Here is a 17,992-nt window from a genome sequence, read left to right as displayed (position 1 = left end):
TTTCTAGGGCCGCTCCCGCAGCATATGGAGGTTCCCAGGCTAGGGGTTGAATTGGAACTGAAGCCGCCAGCCTACATCACAGCCACAGCAACTCGGGATCTGAGCCGCATCTGCGACCTACACCACAGCTCACGGCAACGCCAGATTCTTAACCCACTGAGTGAGGCCAGGGACTGACCCCGCAACCTCATGGTTCTTAGTCAGATTTGTTAACCACTGAGCCACAATCGGAACTCCTACTAGATCTTTCTTGTATACAGACCTTTTGGGAACTTGATGTAAATTATACTATTTAAAATGCCTTCATGGCATTTTCTTGTGGCTCAGAGGGTTAAGGCTCTGGTTTTGTCACTGCAGCAGCTCAGGTTGCTACTCTGAGTCCCTGGCCTGGGAACTTCTACATGTCCCAAGTGCAGCTGAAAAGAAAAAAAAAAAATGCATTCACATATACCTGTCCCAGGTGCGGCTGGATGGTATGACCTATGCTGCGGCTCAGGGTAAGGCCGGATCCTTAACCCACTGAGTGAGGCCAGGTATTAAACCTGAGTCCTCATATATACTAGTTGGGCTCTTAACCTACTGCGCCACAATGGAAACTCCATCCCTATAACTTTTTTGACTACATTTTGTAAGTAGTTCATACATTTCTCTAATTTATTGTCCTCTGCAATTGAGCAGTCAACAGCTCAAGACCAATGAGCTTTTAACTGAGGCTAAAGATTTGCCAGTTCCAGCAAACTCGTACAGCTCAATATCAAAGGAACCGACAACCCAATCAAAAAATGGGCAAATCTGGAGTTCCCTTTGTGGCTCAGCAGAAATGAACCTGACTAGTATCCATGAGAATGTGGGTCCTATCCCTTGACTCAGCGGATTAAGGATCCAGCATTGCCACGAGTTGTGGTATAGGTTGCAGACACAGCTCTGATCCAGTATTGCTGTGGCTGTGGAGTAGGCCTGCAGCTGCAGCTCTGATTCAACCCCTAGCCTAGGAACTTCCATATGCCTCAGGTGCAGCTCTAAAAAGAAAAAAAAAAAAAAGGTACATCTAAACAGATATTTCTCAGAGTTCCCATTGTGGCGCAGCAGAAATGAATCTGACGAGTATCCATGACAATGTGGGTTCAATCCCTGGCCTTGCTCAGTGGGTCAAGAATCTGGCAGTGCCATGAGCTGTGGTGTATGTCGCAGATGGGGCTCAGATCCCATGCTGCTGTGGCTGTGGGGTAGGCCAGCAGCTGTAGCTTGGATTGGACCCCTAGCCTGGGAACTTCCATATACTGTGGGTGTGGCCCTAAAACCCAAAACTAAATAAAAGAAAATGAAATAATAGACATTTCTCCAAAGACATACAGGTGGTGAACAGGCATATGAAAAAATGCTCAACATCGTTACTTATTAGAGAAATGCAAATCAAAACCACAGTGAGGTATCACTTCACATCTGTCAGAATGGCCATCATCAAAAAGTTTACCAGAGGAGTTCCCTGGAGGCCTAGTGGTTAAGGATTCTGCCTTGTCACTGATGTGGTTCAGGTTTGATCGCAGGCCTGGGAACGTCTTCATGTCATAGGTATGGCAAAAAAAAAAAAAAGTCTACAAATAATAAATGCTAGAGAGGTTATGCAGAAAAAACGAATCCTCCCACACAGTTGGTGGGAATGTAATTTGGTATAGTCACTGGGAGAACAGGATGGAAGCTCCTTAAAAAACTTAAAAATAACAGATGAATGAATAAAGATGCATCAGAATATTATTCAGCCGTAAGAATGAATTATCTAGTATCATTCGGAGCAACATGGATGGACCACTTACACTAAGTGAAGTCAGAGAAAGACAAATATCATCACTTATACATGAATCTAAAAAAGTGTGTACTTATGTGTGTGTATATACATACATATATGTAAACACACACACAAAGAGAAAAGAACCTATGTTCAAAACAGAGACTCACATTGAAAACAAATGTAGGGTTGCCAACAGGGCAAGGGGAGAAGAGACAAATTAGTAGGAGCAGATTAACTACTATATACATAGTAATCAACAAGGACCTACTGTATAGCAGAGAACTATATTCCCTTTAGAACCTCTAAAGGGAAAGTATCTGAAAAAGTATACATGTAACTGAATTACTGTACTATACACCTGAAACTAACACACTGTAAATCAACTCTACTTCAATACAGTTGGTGGGGGAAAAAAAGCACTGAGCCTTATTTTCAATTATACTTCAAAAAAAAGGCACTATCATCAACATAATGGGTTTTAAAAGTTCTAGATTTCATTTGTATTATTAATGCTAAACATCTTTTTTTTCTGGTGGGAGTCCACCTCTCAGTGATTTATAAAAGGTCTCTGTCCTTAAAGACTACTAATCCTTAGGTATGTTGTATTTTTTTTTAATTAGGCAGTAATTTTTTATATTTTAATCCCTTAAAATATAGAGGGTTAAGAACACAATCATGGCACTAGATTAGTGGGTTCAAAACCTGGATGATGGGGAGTTCCTATTGTGACACAGTGGAAATGAATCCAACCAGTATCCATGAGGATGTGGGTTCCATCACTGGCTTTGTGTTGCTGTTGCTGTGGCAGAGGCCAACAGCTGCAGCTCTGATTTGACCCCTAGACTGGGAACTTCCAAATATCATGGGTGTGTGGCCCTAAAAAGCAAATGATGGAGCTCCCATTGTGGCTCAGTGGTAACAAACCCAACCAGTATCCATGAAGATGCAGGTTTGATTCCTGGCCTTACTCAGTGGGTTAAGGATACAGCATTGCCGTGTGGTGTAGGTGGCAGATGCAGCTCGATCCCACATTTCTGTGTCTGTGGCAAAGGCCAGCAGCTGCAGCTCCAATTCAATCCCTAACCTGGGAATTTCCACATGCCACAGTTGTGGCCCTAAAAAGGAGTAACTGCAACAACAGCAAAAGAAAACCCCACAAAAAACATGGATGATGCCCTCTAGCTTAACAAACTTTGGCAGATTAGTTAATCAGTACCTGTTAAATGTATGGGAACAAATTTTTTGTGAGGATCAATTTTTTTGGAGCTCCCATCGTGGCTCAGCAGAAGCTAATCTAGTATCCATGAGAATGCAGGTTCAACCCTGGTGTCTCAGTGGGTTAAGGATCTGGTGTGGTCGTGAGCTGTGGTATATAGGTCACAGACCCGGCTTGGATCCCACATTGCTGTGGATGTATGTGGTGTAGGCCAGCAGCTACAGCTCCAATTCAACCCTTAGCTTGGGAACCTCCATATGCCACCGATGCGGCCCTAAAAAGATAAAAAAAAATTATTTTTAAAATTCATGTAAATTTAGTTCATCTACCCAAAGTGCCTAGAAGAGTGCTCAGCACATACTAAGCTTAATGTAACTGTTACCTGTGGTGATGATCATAGGTGATATATGAAGCCACTGTATTTCTTATTGTTTGGTAATCAAGAATTTGTTTAGAACCACCTCTTTATTTCAAACACTTATAAACCAAAGGTTTCCAACTTCTCGTACAGGTTGAAAAAACTTTGTCTTTTCTTGAGCCACTCCCGCAGCATATGGAGGTTCCCAGGCTAGGGGTCTAATCAGAGCTGTAGCCGCCAGCCTACGCCAGAGCCACAGCAGTGTGGGATTCTGAGCCGCGTCTGCGACCTACACCACAGCTCACGGCAATGCCGGATCCTTAACCCACTGAGCAAGGCCAGGGGTCGAACCCGCAACCTCATGGTTCCTGGTTGGATTTGTTAACCACTGCGCCACAACAGGAACTCCAAAAAACTTTCAATAAAGATCTCTTGGGTACAAAAAATATGGTCCTAGTGGCTCAAAATTAATTATATAACCATTATTCTAAGGTCATACTTACTTGGAGACCTAAAGATTTTTTTTTTAATAGCAAAAACAAAAACACCACCATTTTGAAATTTTTTATTTTGCTTAAATGTACAAATGACATATAACAGTCCACATTCTACGGTTTCCACATTTAACCTGGATGATTTTCATAGGATGTTATTGTTCCTCATAGCTCAGATGCCTGATCTTCTGTGAAAGCCTTCCTTCCTACCCGCCAAATTAATCTTTTTCAGAAGTCTTGCCGTATGTTTTCTTTGTTTGCCTCTCCATGTTGCTGCTTCATTTGAAAGAGTTCATTTTCTAATTGTACAATAGTCCTTTCAATCTCGTAATTCTTACTGACCAGGGATACCCAACTAAAAAAGAAGAAAAGGGGGGAAATTACTTAATCTCTCTTTTAAGATTTTTTTTTGGGGGGGGGGGGTCATGCCCACAGCATGGGGAAGTTCTGGGGCCAGAGACTGAACCCTCCCCACAGATACAGCCTGAGCCACAGTAGTGAAAATGTTGGATCCTTAACCCCCAGTGCCAAAGGAATTCTTTCTTCTTTTTTTTGCCACACAGCATATGGAGTTCCCAGACAAGGGATCAGCTTCGAGCCACAGTTGTGGCTGACGCTGCAGCCAGATCCTTTAACCCACTGTGCTGCGATGGGGATGGAACCTATGTTCAGGTGCTGCAAAGATGCTGCAGGTCCTGTTGCACCACAGCAGGAACTCCAGGAATTCCTCTTAGAAGATTTTTATAGTATATACATTTTCAGCTGGGATCATTAAACTCACTTTTACTTCTAGCTTTACATTTTCAAAAACAATTAAGGGAGAAAGTGAGTAAAGGGTGTACAGGATCTCTTTTATTTCTTAACATTGCATGTGAACTTACACTTATCTCAAAACAAAAAGTTTACAAACTATCAAGAAAGTATCTCCCTCCTGCAAGAATCAAAAAGTAAACTTTTTTCCTTTTAAAAGGAGAATATACATAGAATCCTATTCAGAGCAGAAGTATTGAATGGAAAACAGGGAGCTTAAGACCAGAATCAATTAGAAGTGATTCAGTTTTTGTTTTCCTTCCAAGCCCAGACTTCATGAAGAGGCAGAGGCAATGAAGAGTGCGATTTAGAAAACAGCATTTTTAAGGCACTTTTGGCACCCCATTTGAATACTGTTTTCATTATATTGTTGAATTTTTATTTTATTTTTTTTGTTCTTTTTTTTTTTTTTTTGCTCTTTAGGGCCACACCCTCGGCATATGGAGGCTCCCAAGCTAGGGGTTGAATGAGAGCTACAGCTGCCGGCCTACACCACAGCCACAGCAACATGGGATCCAAACCATGCCTGTGACCTATACCACAGCTCATGGCAACACTGGATCCTTAAGCCACTGATAGAGGCCAGGGGTCAAACCTGTATCCTCATGCATCCTAATCAGGTTTATTAACCACTGAGCCATGAAGGGAAAGGAACTCCAATTACATCGCTGAATCTTGACGTTAAAATGTACTAAGCAATTTAAAAGATGATGGAACTGTAAATACTCACGTTGACTCCATTTCTCTTAATTTAGATCCAGCTGTGAGCTGCATGTTCTTTCGTTGCCAATTTAAATCTTGAATATGTTTCCTGAAAAAAAAAAATGTATTTATATAACCCATCTACATTTTAACATAAGACCAAAATCAGCAGAAAAATCTATAATTAATACATCTTTAATCACTGAGAAGAACAGATACATAAAGTTATGGACTAATTCTAGGAATTAACTTTCTTCTAATTATTTTTCAATTACAAATTTCATAAAACATGCTCACAGTGGAAAATACATACACACACACATGTACAAATTAAAAACTGAAAGTCCCTCCTCCCATGTGTTTCTCCTTCTCCCTGATAACTTCTGTTCAGTTTTTGGTGAGTGTTCCTTCAGATTTTTTCCTGTATGTACATGTACATATAGAGATCAGGGCTTTCATTTTGACATAAATCAGGTTATACACATTATTCTACAACTTTTTCCCCTTCTAAAGGGGACCTTTCAACAACTGCAGACTTGCAGATAGCAAATGACTTGGTAGAGATGCTTTCAGACACCAGGTCTTCTGCTCCTCCATTCAGGTGAGGCAAACTCGACACTAAACACTGGACTAAGAGCGGATCATCAATTGTCTACTCTCATATGACAACAACCCATTGTTCCTTCTTCCCACTCTATTTATTAAGGATTCACCTAACAATTTACCTTAATTTCTGGAGTTCTTTCTGGGCATGTTCAATCATATGAACTAGATTTCTAAGGAAAAGAAAAAGGAAATCAGATTAATGTACATTAAAATCAAATACCACCAGCTAAAACCGAACTATCTAGCTGATACAAGGTCAAGTTTTTCTGCTAAAAATAGTTAATATCTATTGAGCTCTCTGTGCCAAACACCTTGTTAGGCACTCTATAATACTAGTTAATTTAATGCTAAGTGTCAGAGGTGAATTCTACTTTAGATCCAAGCTGTTCACCGATATTCTGATTTTGTGTACTTACATTACTCCTTAAACTGTTATTACTTTTTTTATAAAGAAGATGGAAAATACTCATTTAAACCCCTTTTAATCTTTTTCATGCCAGAGCTCATGGCAACAACGGATCTTTAACTCACTGAGCCAGGCTAAGGATCGAACCTGCATCCTCATGGATACCAGTTGGATTCCTAACCCGCTGAGGCACAACGTGAATTCCTTTTTTATCTACATTTATTGCATTATTCTTCTCTCCTGTCTACTGCTAACTAAGAAGAGACCTGTTGTGGAGGGCTGCAGATTCAGATTCTAGTCCAAGCCTGCTCTAAGTACAGAGGGGAGAAGTTGAGTGATAACAGAATTCCATGAGATTATTATCATTAGAGAAGTGATTCAAGGCAGAGTTCAACTGTCCTCTTTTTCTTAAATAACAACTTCATTGAGATATAATTCGCATACTGTATCAATTTCCTCTTAAGGCAGCAGACAATCACTTTTGGAGTCCATTTCAACCATACTGACTACTATGCTCTTGCTGTAGATCTAGTATTGTTTCCCTGCTTTTGTGACTCAAATTTCCTGCTGTTCTCCTCTCTCTACTGACAAATTTTCTGTAACTAACCCCAATTCTCTAGAGTTGATCTTCAAACAGCTGTGCCTCTCCAGGCTTTCCTTTAGCTCATCCCACTTTCCTTGACTTTGACCATCATTCCATGCCAAGAACAACGAAGCTCAGTGGTCTCTTCCTGACCTCTAACCATTAACAGGGAACTTTCCTTTGCTTTTTTTTGCTTTCCTTTGAATTACCTCTTTCAGAATGCCCAGTTTGTCATCGTCTCCCTTCTTCCAGCCTCCCTCTTAAGTACCCAGGTCCCTCCTCAAGTACTCTGAACCTGAAACTTCCCACATTGTGCCACGGAGTCAGAAGACTTGGGTTCTAGTCCCAGCGCTTCCCTAAATAGGTATGTGTCCTTGAGTCACTTGACATCACTGGGCCCAAATCTGCTTATTTGTAAAACTGGGAGCTGACCTTGAAGGTTTACTCCTCAGTTTCATGTACAGAATTCTCTTATTAATGAATGAAATATACATACATATATATATATTCATATACATACATATGTTAGCAGTCCTGCTAAAAGCTAAAAGCACTGTCTAGCCTATTTGACACCCTCAAATCCTTCCACAAGGAAAGAAAATTTACTTTGTTAAGACATAGTACATTTCTAGAGAAGTATCCACTGGGTTTGGAGGAGAGAAAACATGGTGCACAGGAGAACGGCCAACACTATAAAGTGTTACGTAATTAAATGGAAAACACGTGCATGATTATTTGTAAAGTTACTAAGAACATGAAGAGAGTACCAGAGGTAGAATTTCAATCAAGGAAGACAAGGAAGCAGATCAGAGTCGGGCTCTAAATAAGCTGAATCTGGGTAGAAGAGTTCAAGGTATTCCGGGAGGAGGCAATGCCTGAGTAAAGGCTCAGGAGCAGGGTTTATGATAATTACCAAAGTCAGGACTAGTTTGGCTGGAGTCGAAGTCTACAACCGAAGTATAGCCTTTTGCTTTGAATACCATGTTAAAGAGTCTGGACCTTACCTTGTAGGTAAGGGAAAATTACTAAATGGTTTCTAGGCAAGTTGAAAGCAATGTTCTCTTCAATGTAATATTCCAGGCCCACCCTGAAATCTATGCCCTCCTCCATTCCTGGGATGTGCTCACTCTTTTCTGGAACGCTTGTGCACTGTTGGTGGGAATGTAAATTGGTCCAGCTACTTTGGAAAACAGTATGGAGGTTCCTTAAAAAACTAAAAAAAGTGTGATACAGCAATTCCATTGCTGTGCAATTATCTGGAAAAAATGAAAACTCTAAATTCAAAAAGATGCATGCACCCCAATGTTCATAGCAGCACTATTTACAACAGGCAAGATATAGAAGCAACCCAAATGCCTTTCAGGTGACAGGATTAAGATGTGCTATGCATATACACATACAGTGGAGTATTAGCCAGGAAAAAGAATGAAATACTGCCATAGGCAGTGATGTGGATGGCTCTACAGAATATGAAGGTTAGTGAAATAAGTCAGACAAATACTGCATGAAATCACTTTTATGTGGGATCTAAATGTCCCTTCTTTGGATCTCAGTACTTTATGGACCACAACATGCAATGCAGCAGTTGCCCCCGTATCACCAAAATGAACTAGTGGTTATCTGCCACAGAATATATTGTCTCCTCAACTAGATAAAGCTTCTTGAGGATAAAGAGGACATTTTTCCACTTAGTAAAATACAAGCATTTTTAGGAATGATCTGCTCTTTTATATTTCTTAATCCTTCCAGCCCCATTTCCCCTTTATTCTGCTTGTAATATATTCACAGTAGAAAGTGAATTGTTCTGTAGCTTCTTAAATGCTGGATTTTGCCCACAAATCTCTATATGGCCACAGAAATTTAAACACAATTCTGAAAATTTGGGAAAAGGTTTTTATCATTTTGCAATTTTGCTTTACAGTTTCAGGAATCATACTCTTTAACAGTTTTATGCACACTCATGAGGTTCAACGGCCTTTTCTCCTTAAACTGTTAATAGAGACTTGGGATTTTAGGGCCCAAAGGGGCCATGGAGATCATCTAAGCACTGACTTACAAATAGGAACTGAACCCTAAATAAATAACAAAACCTAAAGCTAATTATATGGAACAGAAATAGGAACTCAGTGGCTTGTTTTGGGATTTTTTTGCTGGTGTTAATTCTCTACTTACAGTCAGGTCTCATTATTTGCAGATTCTGTATCTGTGAATTTTTGCCTATTTATTCAAATTTTTCTGTAACCTAAAATCAACACTTGCAGTGTTTTGTGATCATTCATGCTCAGAGCAGCAAAAAAACTGAGTTGCTGGACATGAACATTTCTAGCTAGAGTGGAACAAGGTGATACTCTGCCTTCTTGTTTCAGGTCCCATACAGACATGACCAAAGGAAAGAGTTTAATTTCCAACTCTGGTAAATTACTTAACACTTCTCAACTTTGTCCTCTCTTTTATAAAGAAAATATAGAACCTGCCATGATAAGTTGCTTTAAAGTATTTAAGATTATAATCTATGTGAGAGATATGTATATCTACATATGTATGTATTTCTCCCAGGAGAACTGGCTCATTGTTTGCTAATTCAGTATTCAAGGCCACTTTATAAAGCAGAACATGCAACTAATGAGAGCTGACTGTATAAGCAATCCCCTACGTTCTACCATGCTGTGATTTGTAAATCTAGACCTCAGAACTCACTATTGCAATATTATACAATAAATGCATTAGTTTTAGGTCCCTTTAGTATTCTCAAATGTTGAGATGGGTCTCAAAGCAGTAGCCTTTTATATGAATTCTAGTTCTAGGACATAATCCAAGTGAAAGTCCAGTTATACTATTTTTAATCCTACTTCCCCTAGCAAGACTATGGGTGGGATGGGTTTAAAAAAAAAAAAAAAAAAAAGCTTCTTACTCATTATATACTTTCCAGGCATTGCATCCATGCTGTGACATTAGTTCCAGATTCTCAATTCGAACTGCCTGATGCTCCAACTGAGCCATAGAATTGTTTACACATTCTTGCCATGCAGTAATGTCATTTTTTTGACCTGAGGAAGGGGCCGGAAGTTCATATCTGAAATTAAACAACAATGAAATAAAATCACATTATTCTTCCAAACCTTTTGTCTCCTCCCAACAGGATCATGGACCTATACACATTGAAAACTACAGAAGACTTAGGTTGCAGACCTTGCAATAATAAGAAACCTATTTATCCTAAGAAACAAGCAATTGACAAACTTCAATGTGAACTGATTAAACAAGCTGCAGTGCATTCATATAAATGATTATTATAATAGCTATTAAACATTACTAAAGAATACCTAAAACATTAAAATGTTTGTGATATCTTAAGGGGAAAAAAAGCAGGATATGAAGTTATTTTGTAAAACATACCTATATCCACCCACTCTCACTGCCACTTACCCACCTCCTTCTAGAGAAAAAAAATGGTAAAGGGATACAGTAATTTTTTACATTTGGAACTCAGTCTTTATCTTCATACTACTTCAATACTGCCAATATAGCCGGCAACATAACCTCTTCATAAATCTCTGTTCAGTACTGAATTACTACAAACTAACTTTTAATTTCTGAGTTTTTTGGGGGATGAGGGGGCCAGAGGGCGCCACAGCTTGCAGCAGCTTGATGTGGGATCTCAGTTCTCAGACCAGGGATTGAACCTTGGCCTCAGCAGTGAAAGCGCCAAGTCCTAACCACTAGACCACCAGGGAAATCCCCCCTTAGGAACTCTTAAACGTGAACTGTGTTTTAATTTACTCTTTCCCTGTTAGGTATTTTAAAATATTTTTTGTATTAAAATAACGGTGCAAAGAATATTTCTGAATATTAACACGTGATTACACGAACCACTATTATAACTTTTATACAGAAAAATATAAATATATAAAAAACAGACAAGAATTGTTTTTCCATATTTAACAGTTTACAGTAGTTTGACTAATAATTTAAAATTAAACTATGATTTGAGGGCATCTGAATGCAGAAATAGAACTTACCGTTTCATACTGAGCAATTCAATTGGTTGTCGAGCAGCCAGTCTTTCAAATTCATTTCTCATTATGTCAGTCTGATATATAAATTAGAGAAAGAATTATTTCCAAAATCATATCAATAAACTTATATTAACAACCATCAAATAACGGATCTAAGCTACTTAGGTATTTACTTTATGACTGTCCACTATAGCGGAGCACTTCCCTTCTCCCAAGTCTTCTCTGGGTTCAATGCACAGGCACACACATACTTCATATGTAAAGGAGCCTATAGAGAAAAGGATTAATCCTAGATCAGTGGTTCTCAGTGCCAGCAGCACATGTAGAATCATACAGGAGCAAACAATTTTAATACCAGCCACATGTAGCTCCTCTTCCCTACTCCGAGTAATTGTTCTGAGGCAGAGACTGGACACTATAATAACTTTTTTTAAAAACTCACCAGTTGTCTGTAAAGTGAAGGCTGTGCTGAGAACCACGGCTCTAAGGATTCACTGGGGGCAGGGGAGAAAGAAGATGGCCTGGACATACATAATTTGCTTTAGAGCTATGAGCCTAAATTTACACTTCCTTTTTGATCCTTGCTGCTCTTTTTACACTTTACTCTTTGGAAAGAATGGAGAGAGAGTTCCCATTGTGGCTCAGCAGTAATGAACCTGAGTAGTATCCATGAGGATGCTGGTAGATCCCTGGCCTTGCTCAGTGGGTTAAGGATCCAGTGTTGCCGTAAGCTGTGGTGTAGGTCGCAGATGTAGCTTGGATCTCGCATTGCTGTGGCTGTGGTGTAGGCCGGCAGCTGTAGCTCTGATTCGACCCCTAGCCTGGGAACTTCCATATGCTGTGGGTGCAGGACCTAAAAAGAAAAAAAAGAATGGAGACTAGAAGAAGGGACAAAAGGAACTGGTTCTGCTGTTTGCTCCAACAATTTTACTATTAAAAAAAAAATGTGGTATAGCTCTACCTCTTCAGGCCAATGTTTTGGTCAACATTCTATTCCGTTTAGACTAAAGAGTAAGCTAAAAAGGACTTCCAGAAGCCCACATTCCTTGTTTAAAAGTTCTGCATTAAGTATGTCTTGTTGGAGAAAGCCTTTTTTTTTTTTTTTTTTTTTTTTTTTTTGGAATACTGCTGAGCTGCACACACCTCTAAGAAAATGTGGTTATTTTGTTTCCTGCAGACACTAAGGCATTCTAGCTAGAAGGCTATGCACAGTGACAGATAAAGAGTAAACACTACTAATGAGGTGAGAGAAACTACAAAAATACAGCACACACAACCTTGAGCCACGTAACATAGAAGCCCTTACCTAACTCACATGGCCAATAAGTGAGAGATCTGGAATTTTAACTCAACTCTCTCCAAAGACTGAGCCAACACTCACAGGGCTGTCATATAAGAAGTCCAGGCATGAATGGCACATGGTAAGCATTCGTTAAATCAGAATGCCTTAGGAGCTCTTCATACATTCAACTGACAAATATTTGGGTGCCTATTGTGTGCCAGACACTGTCCTAAGGGATGAAAATACAGTGAAGAAGACAAAAAGGATCCCTGCTCATGGAGTATCATCTCAGATTACATAGGCCTTCCTCAACCATCCTATCTAAAGTAGTCACCCAGTCACTCTGTATCACATCATTACTTTAATTCTCCATGTAGCTTTACCAATAATCTAATAATTTCTGATCCGTCTCTACACTCTAGAATGTAAACTCCTGTTCCCCAATAACTTAAAAAGAATGTCAGAAATAGTTGTTAAATGAATTAATGAAAGAGCAGCTTCAAAGGCAGTTTGAAGATCATGGGGAAGTTAGTAAGCTGCACTTTTCCTATCCAAAAAACTGGTATAAAAAACATACAGTTTACAATTCACAGGACTGCTTTTAGGACTGAGATAGTGAGCTCAGTACACTATTAGCTCCTACTATTAAGAATCACTATACTAATTATAAAGATAGAAGTATAGGTTCTACTCAAGAGACCAAAAAAGAAAACCTGTTCAAGTGTTTAAAAGTTTGTGATTGAATGAAGTTATCTGAAATTTTCAGAAATCAGGCTAATAAGGACTTATTATTACTGTACCTAGTTTTTTTTTTGTTTTGTTTTTTTGTCATTTTAGGGCCACAGCCTTGGCATGCTGAAGTTCCCAGGCTAGGGGTTGAATCAGAGCTGTAGCTGCCAGCCTATGCCACAGCAACGCAGACCCAGTGGCCTCTGTGACCTACATCACAGCTTACGGCAACACTGGATCCTTAACCCACAGAGCATGGCCAGGGATCGAACCCAAGCCCTCATGGATACTAGTCAGGTTCGTTAACCACGTGAGCCAGGACAAGAACTCCTGTGCATAGTTCTTAATACTGTAACATCTACATTTGGGTGACATTTAGAAAAAGCATGGGAAAACAGGATGCCATAGGAACATCTCTCTCCTACTTAAAACTTAACCGATATATTTTTTTCATGTTACTTCAATAGAAATACTGCTTTTTATAAGAGATTTCTTTTGTAAATAAATGGTTACCAGATATGGGGAAAAACGGAACATGTATATACTAAAATGCCTAACAGAATCCATTAATTTAGAAATATTTTACATTTCATTTAGCTGATTAGACCCTAAATAGTATTACAGATGCACTTCTAAATATTTAAAGGGTGCATTACTTAGATACGGTTTGTCTCTTCAGTCATTCTCACAGATTCAGAAAATACTTAAACTTTGGTTCAAAGACCGCCCTCCAGTGGTTCTCAGAAGCTTAGGTAACTAGGCTTTTGTGTATTTAAAAAACCCTAGATCACTTGTTTTGCAGTAGACCTTAAAGAGAAAAGGATCCCTTTGAGAATTTACGCAGTGAACCTACCTCGGAAAAACGTTAACATTCGTTTTTGCATTGTTAGATCAGTTCGCGAAGCCCTAGAAAGTCCTTCTGTGGCTCTAAGAATAAGAACCCGGGAGACAGTTTATCCATGCAGCTATTTTCAATTGACTGACACTACCTATACCAATGAGTAAGCTGTGGCTAGGCAAGTAACAGTTAAAGCTGGAATCTGAAATTCACTTTTGTGTGGCTAAGGCTCTCAATCCAAAACAAAGATTCACAGGATCCTGGTTTATAACGTGGACTCAAAATATCACACTCACTTCAAAAGCGGAATAATCTGGGGCTGTCAGGTAGCTCAAGTAGTTCTTGGTAGGTCGGTACCTGCGAGTTTCCTCCTCTACCAACGCCGCGGCCTAAGAAAGAGAACAGAGGCCAAAATAAGAGGAGCACATCGTTAGGTCAGTCTTCCAGCCCGAAGTGTCCGCGAGCGCTGAGTCAGTCACACAGACACCCGGAACTTACCGCTTCCCGCACACCAGGCGCTTCATAACCCTGGTCAAAATACGGCAGCGCGTCTACAACAACCTCTCCAGCCACCAAACCGGTGCCCGCCATTCTTGGGCTCGCCTGACTTCTCTGAGTCTGCGCGGGCTCAGGCTCGCTTAAATAGGCCTGCACCCGATATTAACATAATCACGTTGCCGACGTCCGACACCTACGTAATCACGTCGAACATGTAATCACGTCTATCGTCAGCGCCGACACTGTCCTAAGCACGTCGCTTGCGTAATAGCTTTTGGCGCATGCTCAGTTAATTCCGAGGGCGTGCTAACTAGAAATTGTCCAGCCTTCTTGTTTTGGTCGGACGTGACGTCATGTTGTGTGGCTCCGGAGTCTGCAGGAACGTCTCAATTTCCTGTCCCCACCTGCTGCGCTTTTTTGCCTCCGATTGGCAGCCAAGTGGAAGAGTTGGGACTTTTGGTTTCCTCCGGCTCGCTGATATCTGGGAGGGGAAACCCTTTAATAAAACTTTTGAGGGAGGGGAAACCCTTTAATAAAACTTTTGAGGGAACTCGCTGCAAGATTTAGCGAAGAGAAGGATCCTGGTTTCCCACCTCGGCTTTATTCCCCTAACCTTCCAGTCTTCGGTTAAACTACTCTCCCTTTTCACTTCCTTGCTCTATCTGCACTATTGTTCTCCGTCCCTTGAGAATCTTTGCACCGAATAAGTGGAATAAGTGCAGCTCTCGCAGACTCTAGAAGTGGGCGTTAGACTCCAGTGAAAACTGCGAAGCTTTGGAGTCTGGAGTGTGCCTAACAAAAGGAACCTGATCTTCCCCCGGGGCGAGATTGGTAACTGCCCACTAACCTCATCTTTTAAAAAACTGATTTTTGCCTTCAGGACGTGTATAAAATCCAATCATTTTGCTTTTAGGGCTTCTGGTAACAGGACAATCTTTCTCATTGCATCCTAACACTCGTGATACTGCCAGTACCTATTTCCAGCTCCCTTTGATTAAGCAGGGGAAGACTAAATAAGGTAGGTAGGACTCTATACCGTGTCCGGTGTGCAAATATCGACCCAGACTTTGCCAAGAGCCTGGAAATGTCGGCCACGGTTATTAAGCTTGAACCTAGGATTATCTTTTAACCTACCATTAATTAAGTGTGCTAGCTATATAGATTTAACTGAAGTAAAAAATCTACAACTTAAGCCATTTAAGATTCTCCCAAGAGATCCACGGAATTTTTTGTTTATTAAAAGATCTGTAAACAACATTTTATACAAATCTTGAGCAATTACTTTACAAACATGTCCAGAATTTGTAATACTTTACAAAAGCAAAATAAAAGACTTAAGAAAAGGAAGCAGCTTCAGATTGCAGGGATAAAATAAGACCCCCATCCCTGTAGCAAAGCAAAAGTCTCCTCACAGAGGGATGGCCAGGATCCACCAGTTACACCTTCTATCCCCATTTTATAAACACTCAATTCCCAATTACTAACTGTTCCCTCAGGATTGGAGTTCCCTCAGAAGTGACCAAATGGGGAGATGTCTGGTAAGATCCCCACTGGGGTAAGCTGCTTAACATGTTTTTTTTTTTTTTTAAAAGACATAGGCTCAGTTTTATTTTCTGGACCCACATATATAGAAGTTGTATTATACAGCACCCGTCTTAAATGGTGTCTGCTTCAGATCCATTCAAGCAAACCTGAATGGGTTGTAAAGACAATACTGCACAGGTTAATAAGTTGTATCATACTGTAACTTACAAGGTTTTAAGTTTGAATAAATATTTTTTAATGCCAGTTCAAGCCGTCAGCAGGAGTTGAAGAAAAACTGACACTTGCTGGAACATATATCAATGAAAATTACACCACTGCTGACAAATTCTTCTCTCCAATCACTATGACAGCTTTAGATATTAAGAGTAGGAGTGATTATGTGGTGTGTGCCTAGGAAATGTCCCTATTCTGAGTCCAATTTAATTAGAACAAAAAGCCCAACATTTCTAAGGGAACCAAAAAAAAAGTCTTCTCTAGACACCAATAGCCTTATCCTCAGAGCAGCAAGTTGGCTCTGGTACAGTTCAGCTTAAAGAAAAAAAACTTTCAATAGCTATAATCCCATAGAGCTCAAATTTCCATCTGCAAAAGTAACCAACCTTCTCTATGTTCATAAACTAATAGTCCTAGCTTCAGTTGGGCAAATTATTTAATCTCTTTGAATTCCATTTTCTTTGTTAGTAACATGGAGATGCAAATAACTCATGAGATTATTTAAAGATTGAATAAGATGACATCCATTCATGGCACATGGTGGATACTAAAAAAGAAGGTAGTTCTCATGCCCTTAAAGGGCATTTTCCTATTAGATATAATTCCACAAAATTTAATGTTGACACATGAGGGACAAGCTACCCAAGTGCCACATAATATGGAAATGGAGCCTCGAGATGTCTACTTTTATAAGATAATTAACAGTGCTAATAAACAGGGTTTCCATGTAAGTGAGATTCCCCTAGACAGAACATTAGACTTAAAAAAAAAAAAAGGAGCTATATAATGAGTATATTCTTAGTTCAGCTCAAACAGCCCACAGCTTTAAAGATGCCATGGTTATTTCAGTGATGAGAATTACGTATGAAGGGCGAGTGTCCTCTACTTCTATCATGCCCCTCTAGTACCTTAAATGCAGCACTTTTCTCACTGGGCTCATTGTGAGCTGTTTTTTTTAAATGCAACACCAAGTCATTCTCTTGTAGAAGACTAAGCACAAAACACAAAGAATGAATCCAAGAATCAAAAAGAAAAGGCCACTTAAAAAAAAAAAATCTGGGGAGGTCCCACCGTGGTACAGTGGGTTAATGATCTAGCTCATCTCTGTGGAGGTGCTGGTGCATTCCCTGGCCCAGTGCAGGGGGTTAAAGAATCCAGTATTGCTGCAGCTGCGGTGCAGGTTGCAGCTCTGGCTGGGATTTGATCTCTGGCCCAGCCCAGGAACTTCCATATGCCACGGGAGCGGCCAAAATAGAAAAAAACAAAACAAAACAAAACAACCTGGAGGCAGAGTAAAGAGAGCTTTGGGCAGTGGTTGCAGACCACTCTCAACAATTCTCCAGTGATCACTACAGCAGCAACAGGAGAGTCCTCCTCCAAGAACTGGCCCGCTTGGTAACCTTTCAACTTTCAAAATTTTGTAGAATACTTCATAGCATCCTGACTCTTGGAAAAATAATTTCTTTAGCACTTTTTGTTCTATTTATGATGGAAGCAGTCAATCAAAGATTTCACTTCTTCTGAAGAAATTTCATTTTACTTCCTAAAGGGAGAAAAAAGTAGAGTGAACTCTCATTAGTTCATTTTTATTTATTGTACATTACTTGAGGCAAGGATTTAACCTAGTCATTCAACCAGGAGGAAGCTGACACCTCAAGCTATCAGTTGATAGGTTTAACCACCCAAAATAAAAACAAAACAAAATACCACCCCCACCCCCCCCGCAAATGTGTCTAACTGCAGAGGTAGAAGAGAACTCAGGCTTCATGTAATTCCATGGTTTTCAACCCTGACTGTAGGTTAAAATCACTTGCCCTGCTCCCTGGAGATTTATTGTAGCCTGGTATTGGTGTGGGGTGGATTTTCAATATATTGTTGATCTGATTATAAAGCATTTAAAAAAACTT

General features: G+C 39.9%; 1 protein-coding gene across 1 annotated transcript; it reads right to left on the bottom strand.

Annotated features, from left to right (window-relative positions):
- Positions 3,911 to 14,513, bottom strand: BCAS2 (BCAS2, pre-mRNA processing factor). Its single transcript, NM_001244424.1, has 7 exons — positions 14,328 to 14,513; positions 14,126 to 14,218; positions 10,984 to 11,054; positions 9,876 to 10,037; positions 6,095 to 6,145; positions 5,398 to 5,478; positions 3,911 to 4,212 (listed from the first exon to the last, which is right to left on the bottom strand). Exons 1-7 carry the CDS (start codon positions 14,418 to 14,420, stop codon positions 4,086 to 4,088), a joined length of 678 nt encoding a protein of 225 aa, NP_001231353.1. The 5' UTR covers positions 14,421 to 14,513; the 3' UTR covers positions 3,911 to 4,085.

The sequence above is a fragment of the Sus scrofa genome, chromosome 4 (genome assembly GCF_000003025.6).
Source record: "Sus scrofa isolate TJ Tabasco breed Duroc chromosome 4, Sscrofa11.1, whole genome shotgun sequence".
Lineage (NCBI taxonomy): Eukaryota > Metazoa > Chordata > Mammalia > Artiodactyla > Suidae > Sus > Sus scrofa.
The sequence above is the reverse complement of the archived record's forward strand: the minus strand, read 5'-3'. Positions and strand labels throughout refer to the sequence as shown.